At 43.0% G+C, this 18,474-nt stretch overlaps 1 protein-coding gene across 1 annotated transcript; it reads right to left on the bottom strand.

Moving 5' to 3' along the window:
- Positions 1-8,934: 8,934 nt before the first annotated feature.
- On the bottom strand, positions 8,935-17,189 carry STOML3 (stomatin like 3). Its single transcript, XM_061170924.1, has 6 exons — positions 17,082-17,189; positions 16,926-16,998; positions 14,182-14,264; positions 12,307-12,510; positions 10,514-10,648; positions 8,935-9,159 (listed from the first exon to the last, which is right to left on the bottom strand). Exons 1-6 carry the CDS (start codon positions 17,121-17,123, stop codon positions 8,935-8,937), a joined length of 762 nt encoding a protein of 253 aa, XP_061026907.1. The 5' UTR covers positions 17,124-17,189.
- Between the last annotated feature and the right edge of the window lie 1,285 nt (positions 17,190-18,474).

Raw genomic sequence — 18,474 nt, 5'->3', positions numbered from 1 at the left:
CCTTCGGGAGGTTGTGGAAGGGAATCAAGGAAAGGAAGATTCATGATCCAGCCCCACCAGAATATTGACAGTGGGATCTCCCTGCCAGAAAGTCACAACCACCCCAGAGGCACCCAATTTAAAGGAAAAGCCCCCAAACCAGATTTAGTCAAAGTGGACCTGACTAGAAAAAAAAGCCATCAGGAGCAGAGTCAGGCCCGTTTGAGACTACACTCTACTGATTCCTCCCTAACCGCCCCCCAAGCCAGGAAACTGCCCCAAAGGAAGTTGGATAGGAATCTTTGAAAATCCTATTCCCAACAGCTCCCAAAGCATTTCAGGATGTTAAGATCTCATCCTAGAAATTTAAATGTGACTAATTGCAAAGTGACAAAAGGTTACGGACAGAATAAGATTATATCCAAAGGAAATTGGGGCAGGTCAGAGGTGCGTTCAGGGTACTCATCAGGGGAAGAATATTTGGAGAAGGGTATATGCAAAAAGAGGTCAAAACATTTCCCCAGACCTTCCTCAGAGTTGAAACCATTCAGAAGACAATGAGTCAGAAACACATAGGCTGCATTAGAACACATGGGAGCTGAGGCCTGACGTCGTTCTGCCACTTCTGATGAGGACAGGAGGGGCCCCCATCCCCTTCCACAGCACTGCCACCATTTGGCTTGAATTCTAGAGAGACCGCTAAATCAAGAGGCACTGCTGATACCCAAGTGGCAGAAGAGAAGGCCTCAAAGGCAGTGGCCTGAATCAAAGAAGCTTTGTTTATAATTTACAGATGGATGGTTTTCTGTTGGAACGACCTACACAGTATATTATTTCCAGGGGCATTTTCTGTACATTAAAACAGGGGTCTGCTCTGTGTAGATGAATTCTCTAATTCATTTCCTTGGAGACGAGCCCTCCTTCTGTGGAGATGAGGACCCCAGGCTCATGACTTGGTGTTTTTAAACCTAAGTTTTTTATAATTCAGGTACGACACGGCCAACAGGTCAAGAGACAACTGCCAATGAAAAGATAGCTTAGTTATACTCACAGATCCCACGAGGAGCTGGCGCGCTGCATGCACCACCAGGGCACGAGGGGAGCAACAGTGCCCATCAGGAGGCAAGGGGCTTCCCTGGTGGCGCAGTGGCTGGGAATCCGCCTGCCAATGCAGGGGGCACAGGTTGGATCCCTGGTCCGGGAGGATCCCACGTGCCGCGGAGCAGCTGGGCCCGTGCACCGCAACTACTGAGCCTGCGCATCTGGAGACCGCGCCGCAGCTGCTGAGGCCTGTGCGCCTGGAGCCCGTGCTCCGCAGTGGGGGAGGCCACAGCGCTGAGAAGCCCGCGCACCGCAGCGAGAGATGGCCCCCGCTCGCTGCAACTGGAGAAAGCCCGTGCGCAGCAACGAAGACCCAACACAGCCAAAAATAAATTAATTAATTAAAAAAAAAAAATCAGGAGGCAAAAGGAGCAAAGGCAAAGTGCAGGCAAGAGCCTTTATCGTGGTTCCATGGGAAGGAATGGGTGAGGCAGGTAAACGGCTTAGAATTTGCTGGTTTGAATCATTTCACTGGGCCCTAGGACACTGAGCTATCCCTAATTATCTGGTACCTGGCGCTGGGGTGCTTAGGGCAGATGGTATGGCCTAGGGTGTGAGGGCCAGATAAGGGAGGCGGTGGGGTTAGGAGCTCTGAATTGTTTGGTTTGCATATGAAAGGCACAAATGTCTAGGAATTGATTAGCCCTCTTTGACTCTGTCTTAAGGGCAGAGTTAAGTAGACTCTAGAAGAACTAGGATCTTTTCATCTCAACTCCCAAGATATTTAATTATACTCCAAACCAGAGCAATAAGCACAGAGACCTTCAAAACCAAAGTCAAACTGGTAAAAATTTTAGACTATTTCTTTCCTCCTCGCAAATAGTACTCAAATCCCTCAGCAAACGGTAAAAGAAGGAAAAGCAAAGTTTGTGAGAAGCAATGAGGAGTCTTCTGCCCCAGTTGTGTCCAGCCCCCAGGCCCTCAGTCCAGCCACGGCAAGTTCCTAGGAGTTGTGAGCAGAGAAGCAAGACGCGGGGAGGTGCAGGTGGCTGGATGGGCCTTTTTTAATGTTTCAGAGGAAATCCGAAATGAGTGAATTTTTGGCCAGTGAACAGGAGAGGCCCTTTTGCCAAACTTACTAATTAATAAATCAGTTGTTTTTATAAGGCAATGAATACAATGTCCAAATAGCCAAGAAACAGTCATAGGGGATTTTCAACTCAGTTTGAATTTCTACCCAAAGTAACATTAATTACTAATCATATTTCCTGGAATTGCTGTTTTCCCCACAGTCTGCTAGTGAATTGACTTTCTTCTTTAACTTCAAGGTCAAAAAAAAAAAAAAATTGGAGATACTCCCCATGCCCCGTCCTGCCCCTGCCACTACATGGAGGGACAGACAAATATTAACACAGGGTCAAGTTCCTCAAATGTACTGTGGCCTGCGCTTCTCTCGCTAAAGGTGTCTTGCCTCCCTCTTTTATACCTAAGATAATTGACAGGGATGTCATCCAATTCACATTTTTCTTTTGTGATTTGGAGCACCAAGGAGGGATTTCTCCCTTTTCCAACAGATACTACAAAGTTACAAGCAAGCAAAAATTATGTTGACAGAGGAATTTCTATCTTGGCTGATTAAAAAAAAAAAAAAAGATGGAACAACTTCTGGAAATATTTAATACTTGTGTTCTCTCTCCTGGACTTAGTCTTGAGGGCCCTGCCTTTCTGGGGCAGATTAACAAGCCCATAGGTTCAGAGAGGAAGGCTGAGGTAGGGTTCCACCCCTGCAGGAAGGAGGGCGAGTTTATGATTCTCTTAACACCAGTTAATGGAGCATCTGGAGTCTTATCTCATGTTTTCCCAGATTCCAGATTTCCCAACATCAGTCAGGCAGTCCTGACTTTTATTGAAGAGACAATCTGTCTAGAGATATTACTGTTTCCTTAAGCAACTCAATAAAAAGACAAAACAAAGAAAAAGCCACAGGGTTAGTTCAACTATTTTGTAAGCTGACTTCAGAAAGAAAATTTTTATTCTATTTCTTAGGTATATCACACATATTACAAAGAAGGGATAGATGGCATTATATGATATTTGATCAGAAAATGGATTCCATTTTGACAGAATCCTGGAGAAGACCCAGACATTCTGGCCTATAGAAATTTACCATAATTTTATTGACTGCATAAAATCCAGGGATATACACTGGGATCAGTGTGGACTCTGGATTAGGCTGGATTCAAAGAAATAAATTTTCACAAAAATTCTCCTGATGAAATACTACATTATCTTCAAATCTCCACTCAATCACATTTCTTCCTATTACTACAAACTGCACTTCTCATTAAAAAGAAAAGGCTGTGAGGGGTTCCTTCCATTGTCTGCCTTCCTAGGACCTCACTGTCTTTCTGATATTTCATGTTATTTATCAGCACCGTTTGGATTCCACATGTTGGCAACCTACCATGTGGATTCTATACTGAATTAGAAGATTCATGTTATCTAAATTTTACATATCAGGGAAGGATATGTTATTGTGAAATGAGTAAGACTGAGTCCACTAAGAGGCCTCAAGGAGCTTAGGGTCCAATTGAGGAAGCAACACTTCGCATATGAAAAGCTCTAGAAGATCTCCAGTGATGAGTATCAGTTAAATACACCTGCGTGAGATGTCAGTAAATAACCAGGACATGCATGTGCCGTGGAAGACAGGGAAGGGGTCTGCAGGTGTACCGAGCAAGACTTCAAGGGAGAATTGAGACTAATGGATGGGTTGGGTTTGGACTAAGAGAACCCAGAGGCAGGCTCAATTTATAAGCTGTCTGATCAGTTTTGAGCAGCTTATCAATTAGATGTTTAATTAGAGACAAGGGATGAGACAGATAGGAAGTTTGTGGCTGGACAATGAAGAACTCTGAGGTCACAGGTTAAGACTAAGGAGTAAGGTCAATATAAAAAATGGGTTTTTGCACTTCATAGTGACCAGGCATATGGTAGATTCTCAAGTTTTTGTTGAATAACCATACAGTTAGTGAAAGAAGTTTCTTCTTTATAAGAGATTTTCAGGAGAAAATCTGAGAAAGATTAAATTAGAAAAAATACCATTTGCAACTCAATGAGAATAATGTAACTGGGCAAAATAGATGCTAAAAGTGTTATGAGAAATATTGATTGGGGGCTTCCCTGGTGGCACAGTGGTTAAGAATCCGCCTGCCAATGCAGGGGACATGGGTTCGATTCCTGGTCCGGGAAGATGCCACATGCTGCAGAGCAACTAAGCCCGTGCACCACAACTACTGAGCCTGCGCTCTAGAGCCCACGAGCCACGAGCCACAACTACTGAGCCTGTGAGCCACAACTACTGAGCCCGTGTGCCACAATTACTTAAGCCCGCGTGCCTAGAGCCCACGCTCCGCAACAAGAGAAGCCACCGCAATGAGAAGCCCACGCACCACAACGAAGAGTAGCCCCCGCCGGCCGCAACTAGAGAAAAGCCTGTGCGCAGCAACGAAGACCCAACACAGCCAAAAATAAAATTAAATTAAAGAAAATAAAAACAAGAAATATTGATGGGGAACTGAACAGCTGGTGACTCAGCCAGCATCACCAAGTGAGACAGCCAGACTCTGAGTGTGCCCTGATGGGATCCAGGAGGACGTGCTGGGCTACACATGCTCTTGCCAAAAACTGGTCCTGAATGGAATCACGCTTCCAGATCTAATTAACCAGTTTACCGGAAACGATGCTAAACAACATCAACAAAATTCAGAAAGAGGAAATTCTAGAGGACAAACAACCCAGTTTCCCCAACAAACAAAGGGCACAGAAAGAAACAGGGGATGTGAACATGTAGATTAAGTGAAATTAAGAGGCCAATGAAACAAAGGCCCTCTTTGTGAGAACTTAGGATTCTTAACTGAAGCAACCTACAGGTAAAAAGATATTTTTCAGATGATTGGAGACATTTTAACATGGACTGAGTATTAGATGATATTATATGACACATAGTTCTTGCTGATTACAGTTACATACTGGTTTACATGATATAGTGTCTGAAAATCTCCAGAGATGAAGAAGTGACACCAAAATTACTGGCTGCAGAGCCATGCCGTGCTGCTAGATCATCACCAGCAAAATGCGTGTCACGTGCCCCTGCCTCTCTCCCGTTTAACTCTGTTCCAAACTCAGACCACACACCTGTGCATTTCATTGGATAAATCTAATAAACATCTGTAATGGTAGCTTTATTTCACCTTTTAGGACATGAAAGGCCAGGCTTTGCTGGCTAGATCACAGAGTTTTGTGTAAGAGACATCCAGACAGGAAGAGAAAGGGGTGGGAAACTACCCTGTTCTGGTATCAGAGGACAGTGGGAAAAGGGGGTTAAGAGAGAGAGAGACAGAGAGATGGTGGGGGGGAGGAGGAAGGGAGGGAGGGAGTGACTGGGAGGCTGATTAGGTAAGGGAGGATTACAGCAAGAGCAAGCGGGGTCTTGCCCCTCCGCCTACCATTTCCCATTTACGACTCTGGAAAGAGATCACCTCTCCAGGGATCCCTGTTCCAAGGTTGCGCACAGCCAAATACACTAGTACACAGTGCCTGCGACGTCCACAACCACTAGAAATTATATTGGCCCAGCAACTAAGGGGCAATGCCTGGGGCAACACAGGGGGACTTCAGACTCTGCTTCAGCAGTATGGTCAGTGTCACGCCTTGCCTGTCGTTAAAACAGGAAAACCACCTGAAGGGGGTTCTCTGCACTGACTTAAATGGGGTGGTGCTGGGACTGCATCTCAAGAAGATTGGACACTTCCTTCTCTCCAAAGAGGTTGTCAATTATTTCTCCCTCCTAGCTCTGCCCTCCCTTCCAGCTTCCCTCGCCCAGAAGAAACACACTTTAGCCTTATTCTGGGGGCAAGTGTGACTGTATTTTGAATATCATCCTTGACACTCACATTCCAGGAGAGCTCTGACCTTTCCTGATTCTTCTACAGTCCTTTGCCCCCAGATATACTTACTTTCAAAGGATCCCTCTTTAATCAGCCTTTAGTAACTAATATAATAAATGACCTATGGTAATGCTAAAGAATTAATGAAGCTGAACGCTGGAAGGCGGAGAGCAATTTGAATCTTCTGGAGAGTTTTCAAACCATACCTGCCGCGGCCCCGGAGATTCTGCTAGAGCTCTCACACCCCATTCCCACCCCATGGGATGTGGGCAGGCTGCTCGTTTTGAAAAAGAATTTCCAGTGAGTGAGAGAATGATGACCTTCAGGGAGAACCACTAGCTTACAGTTTGCTGTATGCTGACCGGAAAGATTTGCATTTTCAGTGCCATCACAGAAACCCAAAGAAGGGATAACTGAAGATTGCTGGAACTGGCTAGGAAAAGATTTGGGCAGCAAAATGTCCTTGTATAAGTAGGGCCTCCCCGCTCAGGTGGTCCTCAATGCCACAGCTGCCCTGGCCTGTGGTGAGTCTCTGCACCACTGTCCATGAGACGTAGGGTCACTGGTGAAGTGTCTACCTGGTGTGACTTCCTGGACTCAGATACTGGCTGGCGTGGATGAATGATGCTAGATTTTTGTCTGTTAAAATGCAAATATTTGCCCTATAAGAAAAAAATCTGAACATCAATGAGTTTAAAAATGAGTACTAGAGTCAGTAGAATCTACTGAAAAATTCATAAGCCGTGAATTGAACAAAAATCCTATCAAGTATGATATGGTTTCATGGGAAAAATAGGTTACAAAACCAAAGGTAGAGTGGGATCCCCATTTTGTATTTATATGAAGATAGTGCCTGTATGTTGAGGGGATGTGAGTGGAGACGGGGGTAGATGGAGGGGCAGGAATGTGAGGGTAGGGGTGATGCGGGAAGTGGGGGGGTGTGTGGAAGGGAGTGTGAGTGTGTCGGGGTTCGTGTGTGCACGTGTGTGCATGCTCTCACAGGCCTAAACACAGCGGAAACTATAGTGGGCACCCAGACTTCTAAAACCCTGAAGGTTGGTATTGAAGGCAAAAAAGCGGTGCAAGGGCTCTGTCACTCGTCCACCCAGCTGCCCCCAGTAAAACTCAATGATGTTTAAGAGCAAGAACCTGGTTTTCAATCCTCACACAACGCTCACGAGCTGAGGGACCCTGGACAAGTTATGCAGCCTCTTGACATCATTCTCTCATCTGTAAAACGAGGATATTTCTTAGCGTCCATACGGGACCGGGCACAGTGTCACACATGGCAGACATTCAATAAACGGTAAATTTAAAAAATTCTAGCCCATTGCTCAAAATGGATCCGGAAAGAAAACTGCACCATGGCAACAAAATAATCTCCAAGAGAGAAATTTTGAAAATATATGCACATTCTATGGCTTCTTTATTTTTAAGAGGTTTTTTGGTTTTTGGTGTTTAGAGAGGAAGAATAGAGTTTGCAAGCTATTCTTGATGACTTGTGGCTCTTGGGACTAATGATAGAGTGAAAACATGAAGCCCACAGGCTAATGTTCCCCAGGGATTTCTACCAACCAAACCTTGTACAAGCATCCTCACTTGTAAGCAAACAAACAGACTGGAGCTTGCAGCCTCCTTATGCCTTGTCTCACCCTCTGACAAAGGTGCTGGGAGGCTGAGATTGGCCCCCAGTCCCAGCAGGAGGACACACAACCAGAGAGTCGAATGCAATCTGCCTAGAGGAGGTGGTGATAAATTTGCAGCCGGAAGCCTCATGCCTCTGTAGTCTTTTTTTTTTTCTTCAGGTGGAATACTCTTTATTTTTACTAAATGATTAGTCTTCTAAATAATTAGAAAGCTTCTATAAAATTAGTATTTCTAGGTGATTTCTGTATTATATGTTACTTCCATTTTTCTCTTTTTTTTTTACTGGAGTATAATTGCTTTACAACGTTGTGTTAGTTTCTGCTGTACAACGAAGTGCATCAGCTATGTGTATACATATATCCCCTCCCTCCTGGACCTCCCTCCTACCCCTCCCACCCATCTAGGTCATCACAGAGCACTGAGCTGAGCCCCCCATGCTATACCGCAGGTTCCCACTAGCTATCTATTTTACACATGATAGTGTGTTTAACGTCAAAATCAGTCACAATTTTAAGCATTGTGGGGTTTTGCTGTAACGATTGGAAATTTAGCCAATAATAAATTTAGCCAACTGGAATTAGGAAGCAAATAGCTAAGTATTGGAAATTTAGCCAATAATCACTTTGGAATTATACAGCAAATAGCTAGTAGAAATATGTGTTACTTTGCAGATTATCTAGAGTGCTTCTTAAACCCCTTAAAAAGTAATTCTGGGGTTTCCTTGGTGGCGCAGTGGTTAAGAATCCGCCTGCCAATGCCGGGGACACGGGTTCAAGCCCTGGTCCGGGAAGATCCCACATGCCGTGGAGCAACTAAGCCCGTGCGCCACAACTACTGAGCCTGCGCTCTAGAGCCCACGAGCCACAACTACTGAGCCCCTGTGCCACAACTACGGAAGCCCACGTGCCTAGAGCTCGTGCTCCGCAACAAAGAGTAGCCCCCGCTCGCCACAACTAGAGAAAGCCCGCACGCAGCAACGAAGACCCGATGCAGCCAAAAATAAATAAAATAAATAAATAAATAAATTTTTAAAAAAGTAATTTCCCCCAGCTACTACAAGAAAGTTCCTGCTCTAAGTCAGGGACACCTACTCACTGATTCTCATAAGAATAATGCAAAGTATTTTTATGTTCTGGCCCTTCTTTTTTCTTTTTCTTTTTCTTTTTTTGTAGCCTCTATAGCATCTCCCTGCTAATGCTGTTCCAGCTGTGGAGTTACTCTGCTTAAATAGTGTTGAAATTCTTAACGCTTCTCACTGCTGGTCTCCACAGGAACAGGTGTGCCTCCCTAAGCAATGGCTGGCTGCAGCAGGAGGATGTCAGGTTCTGTTAGGGACCTTCTTGTGGTTATTGTAGCTGATGCCACCCATGCCCTCTAGTACATTCACGGGCAGAGGAAACACAACGGTGGAATTCTTCTCTGTGGCCACGGTGGTTAAGGTCTGCAGGTAACGCAGCTGGAGGGCGATGGGGGACTCAGCCAGCACCATGGAGGCTGACTTCAGGGCTTTAGAAGCATTCATTTCTCCTTCTGCTGCAAGGACCTAAATCGACAGAAATAAAAGCCTTTAGACGTACAAGTTTACAGCTGTCACTAGTGCTTTCTTTTCCTGGGTCTGCACGGATACTTGTCTCCCAGCCCCTACTGGGCCACCCATGTTTCATCTGCTTGCTTCTTGGGCAAGGATTAGAGTTTCACATCCTAATGTGATTAGAGAAATATGAGGAGGTTGCAGGAAGCAAGGAGATCGCTTACAAATTATAAGTCCCTAGATTTCATTCTCAAACAAAATAAAAGCACTGCCTTTAACCGGAACAAATACAGGTCCATTTACCCTAGTGATGCTCTTGAATTACCGTGGAGCCTCACCATTGGCTGCTTTCGTTTTCAGAGAAGTCTGAAATTCAAGGCCTCCAACTGGCTTTTTTTCTGTCCTTTTTACTTACCATAGATGTTTTTTTTAAATTTCATTCTCTTGCCAATTTTGTCTCATTCTTACAATGTAAGGATTGTTTCGAGTTCTCCCTGCTCTTGATTGCAAGCAGCAGCAAGTGCCAGTCTGCAAAGCCTCACTGGAGCTCTCCTAAGTGCCCTGCTCCTCCTCTGGTTCTCAGACTGCCCGAGAATGACCGGAACACAGCTGCCCCTCCGTGGGCACTCACTGCCCACGTGCAAAAGCGATTCCCAAGTCAACTGCTTAGAGGCTGCTGGAGCTTAGCAGAGAAACCAGAGATAAAGTAGAGGGAAACCTCCCTCGAGTCCCAAGTAAGATTCCAAAGGGGGTACTTGGAGGCTTCTAATCTTGATTGGCTTCTGATACTTCAGGAAACCCATCCACACAGATATGAGGGCTATGGATCCAACAGATTCAAGAACACTCGAGACCAAGCTGCACTCACATTTTGTAATTCTAACCTGGATTGTAGTCATCCCCCTCCTTTTAATTCAGTTCACTTAACATACTAGAATAAAGATGCTCCAAAGACAGGCACCAAGTTGCTGCATCAGAATCATCAGCTTTATAAAAATGCAGGTTCCTGGGCCCACCAGAGACTCTGCTTCACTGAGTCTGAGGTGAGGCCTGGGAATTGGTGTTTGCTTTGCTCATTTCTCTCTAGGAGGCTCTGCTGTGTGGCCAGCGTGGGGACCCACCCGGCTGAGTCACTGAGTATGTTGCCGATCACCCTTGCCCCAAGACCTAATACCAAGATTCCTCAAGGTGCATTAAGCTGCCTACGAGCTTTTAACTCAAGGGGAAATTCTCAGTAAAAACTGTGAAAAAGAAACCCTCTTCTTATTGAAATCCTTGAGGGGACCTGAGCTTCCTTTCAAGCCCCATCCTTGTTGGCTCCAAGGCTGGGAAGCTCGCCCTCCAGTGCAGATGGAGTCGCCCTTACCCTGGCCCTGGCCTCCCGGGTGGCCTCGGCCTCAGCAGCCATGGACCTCTGCAACTGCCCGGGAATCCGGACGTCTTTGATTTCCACTTGGGCCACATGGATCCCCCACAGCTTGGTGGCATCATCAAGTAAAGTCTGTTTCCAAGTCAAAAGAAAGGTGGTTGATCAGAAGACAGGTGTGCAATCGAAGTTTCTGATATATGTTATATATGCAAGAGAAGTCCTCTTCTTTTTCTCCTTCTGTATTTACAGCGTTTGGAGTGAGACAGTTTGGAAAGGAGATAGGAGTTCTTATCGCCCACTTCCTGGCATTGAAGTGAATCCTGGGAAGGATTCAGAAACAAAACTTGATAGGTCTTTTCATAGGTGGTCTCTCAGCAGGTCCACCCCAAACCATTCCTAATGAAGTATATACTATCCATCTAGATTTGAGCAAATACCCCACATTTTCTTGTCACTGTCACCAAACAGGCAGCAATGGATTTTGTCCTGGTTCTGCCATTTGCAGCTGTGAATCATTGGGCCCGTTACTTAAGCTTTCTGATTCTCAGTTTTCGTACTATAAAAGGTTTTCTTTCAGGATTGTCATGAGTTTTGGAGATAATACATGTTAAAATATCTATCAGTGTCCAGCAATAACTCAGTACATATTATCACTGGGTACTTTTTGAGATATTATTTGTCTTGCTCTGTTTAACCTCTGACCTGTGGCTCAGTTTTAAACAGGTAACAAGGCATATATTTTTTAGAGCAGAAGAAGCCTAAAATCAAAGACATCCTCATCTTTTGTTAAAGCTTAAGACCACTGAAGATATCTTGCTGGTTATCCTGGAGGGGAAAGGATGAGAAAGAATGCCTTGAGAAATAGTGAGACCAGATGGGTAGTTCCCTCAAAGGGGAAAGGGCAGAGATCTACGTGATACTAAATAGCAAGTGAGCCCTAGCTTTTCCATGATCCCTGCAGAGAGCTGGGAGATGGGGAGACCTCACAAGAAGCCAGTGACCTGACTGTGATGGGCAAACATCTGAGTCGTTGAACTTGTGTGGCTCTTAAAATGACGTGGAGAGTGATCATGCAGAACTGATATTATCTTATAAAACCTCGGGGACTTTGCACTACCTTAGGGACTGGAGGAGATGCCAAGAAGGACCAAAGTTGAATTTCCCTCTTAACTTACAGAAGGCAGGCTCAGAAGCAAAATGTAATTGATTCAGGAAAACACAGAAATGTGATTGTCTGTAATCTAGGGTGTACGAGAGGTGAGATGGATACCTGTTACATCCTCATCAATATTATAATTATGATTACTCTTCATGTCATTATTGATATTAGTACATGAAGTCGGATTTCCCAGGGATAGCAGTCCTGTGCTGTCTCAACCAAACATCCTTCTAACGTCCACATTCCACTGAAATGCAAGAATATACGGGCTGCCTGAGAAATGGCAGCCGTTCCTCTGGAGTAATCTAAACTAAGAATAACTCTGATCTCTAAGCTCTTCAAAAAAAGCTAAAGTGTACAATGGTAATTCATAATTTTGAATTCCACACACACTCCAACAGCTCCCCGCTCCCACTCAGATTTTTAAATCTGGACCTCATGATTATAAAAAAAATAAAAAAGTGAAATCCCAAACTGAAGCCCATCTGTTTAGAGCAGTTGTGTATATGTGTGTATGTGTGTGTGTGTGTACACATGGGGAGGGTTGCTTTGAACTGCTGATATTTGATCATCACTGTTAATTAAAATGAGTGAATGAAAGATGTAGGCTATTGGTCCTTGATGTCTTTACCTGGATGCTATGGGCAATCTCTTCTCGGCCAGCTAAGATTTGGGACAACGTCTGTGTCCCTAAGACATTTCTCAGAGTGGTCTGAGCCAGCAGAAATGTGGCTTGGTGGACATCGTTGACATTAGCCACTGCCGAGACGGCACTATAGATTCTGTAATAGACCACTCCATCCACCTGAGTGGTCACAGAGTCTCTGGTGAGGATCTGGAGATCAAGAACACAGAAGATCACATGTTTACGACTTTCACAATGATTGATCAACAAAGGGTCAGCCAGTCCCAGAGCCCTCTCCACAGGAGGAGAGCTTTAATGACAACTCATGCCAGCATCACCAAAAATCTGTCCTGGCTTGAATATACTATCATCCTTGTTGACAGCAAAATTCCTCCACAGGTGTGATCTGTACCTATCCCTGTAACTTCATCTTAGAGAAGTCAGAAGTGAAATAGGTATTTCCATTTTAGAATGTAATAGTAGAACCCTGCTGGAATTCTACCATCTAAATAGAGGTAGAACACCTGTTTCCCTGATACCTGAAATCTTTTTGGTTCTTAGTTTCATCAGGCTTGATGAATAGCAGTGCTTCTTAGAAAACATAGATGGCACCAGAGACCGTGTTCTGTATTCAAATAAAGAAAAATCAATTTATAGAGGCTCTGTATTAATTGTTCTGAATTAACATGACAAGGTACTTTGGAGCAAATGAGCTTTCTGTGGGTACCACGAAAGCAGGACCTAGAACTCCCTTCTCCCATCTAGAACTGTTTACTATGGAGCCAGAAAAGGCCCATGATAGCCCCTAAACATCCTAAGCTCTCTTATGATTAGGGCTGAATTCCAAAGTAAGGACTCTGCAGTTCCCGCCAATGGCATGAAGACATCATTGTTGAGTCTCGATTGAGTTTTCTGGACCAGAGAGAGGAAAATTAACATTTCCTCATAAATGTTGATTTTCTCACTTCTCATCCCCTTTGCCCTCCCACAGATTTTCTTTTCTCTTCCTGGATCATTTTGTTTATCACAAATTGGCATGATTATTAGCAATTCTGTTTCTCTTCCTTATCACCCAGTTACTGGGTCTGGTCATTTAGTTGCTGTACTTTAAGAATTGAAAAGAACTATCTGAAATCCAGTTACAGGTGAGCCCTGTACAGTGTCTGCTCTTTCCCCATGCACACCCCACTTTGTTGCATCCAAACACTCAAAAAATTTAGTGCAGTACACACGGCTATATTTAAAATGGGTAACCAACAAGGACCTACTGTATAGCACAGGGAACTCTACTCAATATTCTGTAACAACCTAAATGGGAAAAGAATTTGAAAAAGAATAGATATATGTATACGTATAACTGAATCACTTTGCTATACACCTGAAAGTAACACAACATTGTTAATAAACTATGCTTCAATATAAAATAAAAAGTTAACAAAATTTAATGCAGAGGTGAGTGATATCGATATTACTAAAACATTTCCGGAGACGGTGATGGAAAGGATAAAGTCATAACCAGTCACCAAATCAATTTCAGCCCCCTTGTACAATGATTTATCAGACTCTTCCAGGGATCGGCTTGTCATTCTCCTTCCCAGTTTCTCTGCCATCTGTATCCCTTCTCTCTCTTCTCTCAGACTTTCTCCCACCCAGTCATTGCAGGTCTTCTAGCAATTCAGCCCTTGCCCTTGGCTTCATTCTCATTTGGAGAAACAAAGCCCAGTAGTCTCAGGAGCCACCTAGGACTCCCCAAGCAGATCTCTAAGAATTCAGTTCATCTTTCCCTTTATAGTTTGAAAACATATGATACAGTCTCAATTGTCCCTGTAACAGGGAAGATATTGGTTTTATTTCTAGAAACATAGCTTTAATCAGCATTACCTCCTGTGGAGGGATGTTGCACGTAACGGTCCGGAGATCAACTTTGACAAACACGTCTATGCAAGGCAGGACCAGGATCAAACCTATGCAAAAGAAAATATGGTTTAAAATTTCACCTGACTGAAAATAACTGCAACAAATTGTCTGCTAGCTATACAGTACATTATTTGCATGGGACTATAAATGCTTCTCAGATGATCTTCCATATGTACACCTATAACTTTGGGGAAATTATTTCCTGCTAGGAGTCAATGACTAAAGAAAAGTGATTCCCTAGAAATTAAAATATTTTGGTAGAAAGCTAAAGATCCTTGACAATTAATTTTTAGATTTTCTTTTGTAAAACATTCAACTTACTTCTACCCAAGTGTTGAGTGTGACATTTATTTAAAAGGATATTTTGGAAATTGGTTTCTTTATGTTAAAGGTATCTGTATAAAAGATTCAATCAATAGACTTTAGACCTTGAATATCAGTGACTGTCAACATTCTTATTTATCTTCATTAGTACTGAAGGAATGTTAGAATTGAAATCTTCCCAGGATTTCAGTGTCCCCAAAACCAATGTATTACAAAATTTATAGTTTCTCTGTAGCTGTATTCTAGTTTATATACAATGACATTCCTCAGTTGTAAATACTTTTACAACTATCTATCTATCTATCTCTTGTGAAGATTTGGATTGAGGTAGGGATACGGCTAAGGAAACTCATTTGAGGATTCTATGACTCCTTAACATTGCCCTGGGGAAGGTTCTCTACAGCAAGAGTTATAAAGATTAGAACCACAAGGCATGTCAGCAAGATGGGGACACCAATCCATTTTCATTTACCAGAAAGATTCTGTGCTATTGTTTTTGTTTTCAAAGAAGAAACAAGTTTCTACACTAAGTATCATGAAAAGTACTGGTAGCATCAACAGAAAACACTGCTAAGGTGCTTTCTTTCTTTTGGTGTCTAAACCTTTCTGGGATAAGGATTACTTCCTAATTTACTTTTTTTTTTTGGTGCTAAGTCACCAGTTAAGATCGTGGCCCTTAGAACTAGAGAGAGTTAAGTTCCAGCCCTACCTCTTACCAGCTTGTGACCTGGGAACATTTATCTAATTTTTCTGAGCATCAGTCACCTAATATCTATAAGATGGCAGTGAAGATAAAGCATGTGTCAACATGATAATGAAATAAAATACTAAACATAGTGCCAGGCATGTATTCAGTGCTCAAAAGTAGCAGCTCCTCTTATGAATACTTTTATTATTAAACAATAATTTACTATTTACAGAAGTGGAGATGTTTTCCATTAGCAATTTGACCTGTTTTCCTCTGGCTCTTATGACATTCTGAGGTAACTCCTTAGCCCCAGAGACATGTATGACGAAATTAGTTATCCTGGGAGATTTAGTGGTGAACCCTTCCGGGAAAATTCATTTAAAAGAGACTTTTCTCTAGAGTCCTGCAAGTTATAGCTATTTGACCTCTCTCAGATCCAATTTTATTCTAATTTATAATCTTGGCTCCACCAGGTGGAACATGACCAGGAAGGGGTTAACTTTGTTCTGGTATTTCTCACTTGGATAATTCTAACACCTCTATTTGGACAAACCCATAAAAATATCCATAATAAGCAATTTTTGCCCTCTTTCTCTTAGGTTCCTTATTAGACAAGTAGGATTATATAAATATTACTTGAAATGGCCAAGTCTCCGTAACAAGCTTCCCCTTTGGAAGTTTCTCATATGTTTAAAAATGTAACAGATACCTGAGTGCCTACCGTAGTACATGGCCAAGTGCAAAGCACACAGAGTGAATAAGGAAGTTCCTGCCCCCCAGAGATCCTACAGTGCAGTTGGAGGGAGAATGATTTTACTTAAATACATCACATTAGGGGGCAGAAAGCAAATGTTATTAGAGAAGTATAGAAGAGAATAACCATTCTTCTCTTCCATGTGCCTTCCAAGATGCTGTTTGGAGAGCCTCCCCTGTCAAGAATATTAGAATCTATCGTATGAAATTGCCATTTTGGTGGGTCGAAACCAAACATTAGCAATTTCATAGGGTTCAACAAAATATACACAAGAGAAGGTCATGAGTAGTAAATCAGTGTCTTACTCCTGAGGACTTTTAGTACCGATACTCCTGGCTCCCACAAAAGAAAATCCCATCCTTTTATGATATGAACAGTTTAGGACATTTTTTATTCTGAGGCTGTAGAGAAAGGATGGAAATAAAGACCACATTTGACGAAACGAATTGTCAAATGGCTTCCAGCTCTATGTTGCTCTTAATCTACTTGTCAAGAGAGGACATTACCTTTGACTTTTCCATTGGCTCTTTCAAAGAGAATCAAAAACCAGCTCCCGGAATACTCTCCCTGAGTAACTTAATTGTCTACCTTGGCCATTTACTCCCTCCCTTCATTCTTCTTTCATTCTCTTAGTGGCCCTGGTAATAAGGGACACCCAGCCAATGTAACCGGAGCCACTCTTTGTTCACATTCACTGAAACTCTCAGAGGGAGTGTTAGAATGCTGATCCAGATTCCAAATCTCTCCAGCTAATGGTCTAGTGATCACTCCTGTTAACTCAAGTAAAAGGACAATATCCTTCAACTGTACAGAAAGGCAAGGGCTCCAGCTTCCTGTGATTTTTTTTTTTTCAATAAATGTTGCCAGAGAAAATTTTTGGTGGCAGTAGTAGCAGTAATAGGTGCCCGTGATCCTTTTATCACGAGCAGCACAGTGTCATACCTGGCCCTTTGGCTTTGTCAGCTTGGATGCGTCCCAGTCGGAATACAACAGCACGTTCGTACTCCTTAATGATCTAAGAGATTAAGGGAGAGCATTTAGTCTTAATGATTCATCAGCTCATAGAGAGTGAGCCCAGTTTATCCCCCAGGGTATTACCTTCAAGCACATCCATATGGAGATAGGGAAAGTAATGATCATCAACAGGAAAGAAAACGAAAACAGGATCCAGCCACATACACCAAGCCCTTTTCTCTTGATGCCTAGGAAATGAGGAGGCAATTCTGTAACTGACATGGTTCTTAGGAAAGCGATTCAGCTGCGTGGATGAGGAAACCATCCAGAGGGCTGGCCAAGCCAGGATGGGGCTGAGGAAGCAACCTGAATCCACACACACGCGTGATTGCAGTAAACACCACACGCACACACACACACACACACACACGGAAAATATTCCTTCAGGTTTTTAGATGAAAACTGACCTGTCCCTTCCAAGAAAAGTCTCATAGCAATCAATAACAGTAATTACCATTACATTTACATAGGGCTGCCATGGTTTATTATTCTCAAAACACATAAAACTACCCGCCTCAGGATCATCAGGGTGTCATTTTAAAAGACAGATTTCTGGGCCCCCAGAATTCTCCAGGGGAAGTCAAGGCAACCTCTGGGGCAGATAGGTAGGTACTCTTATCCCCAAACAAGTCAATAGAACACAAGGAAAAACATTTTCCAGAGTGCTTACGTTTGAGTTTCTATGAGTCTTTAACTTACCAGTGTGGTGGCCTCAGGAAAGCCACCCAATCTTTCTGAGCCTCCATTTCTTCATCTGTAGGATGGGGATAGACATTACCTACCTTGAAGGATTCGATGAGGATTAAATGAGATTATTTATATAAGGCACCTAGACCAAACATTAATATCTACCTTAGTAAATGTATATTACTACACTTATTCCCGTCTTACAGATTGATAGATACTTTAGAATTCTTTATATTCACTATTTCACCTTATTTTCAATCCTTGCTGCTTCTTGGTTCTCTTCTCCTTGACAGCCAGCCCCATCCTCACCCGTACACTTCCTCCAATTGATTTCACATTCTCCACACAAGCACTAGAACTAATCATATTTGCTAGATAGCTCTACTCAGATGATCCACGAACACCTTATGCTATTATGCGTGTATCTCAGTTAATGTCTTAACCATCCGTACTTAACCATCCGCATGATTATCCAGGTTAGAGACACAGGGTCATCATTGCCTCTTCCCTATCCAACTACAGAAGTCACTAAGCCTCATTGATACCACCTCAAATTCAGTCTCACTTATCCATTTTACTGCAACGGGTTCATTGGCGAACAGAAATTTATGAATATTTACAAGGGTTCTAGGGTTTTGCTCTTACAGATAATGCTGTGATGAGTCCTTTTTAATGTGTGTTTTTGTGCACTTGTGTAGGATGAATTCCTGGCAGTGGAAGTGTTAGGTCAAAGGGATCAGTATTTACAATTTTGTTAGATGGTAAGTGTCCTTCAAAGAGTTTGTACTCT

This window comes from Eubalaena glacialis, chromosome 16 (genome assembly GCF_028564815.1).
Source record: "Eubalaena glacialis isolate mEubGla1 chromosome 16, mEubGla1.1.hap2.+ XY, whole genome shotgun sequence".
Taxonomy (NCBI): domain Eukaryota; kingdom Metazoa; phylum Chordata; class Mammalia; order Artiodactyla; family Balaenidae; genus Eubalaena; species Eubalaena glacialis.
The sequence above is the reverse complement of the archived record's forward strand: the minus strand, read 5'-3'. Positions and strand labels throughout refer to the sequence as shown.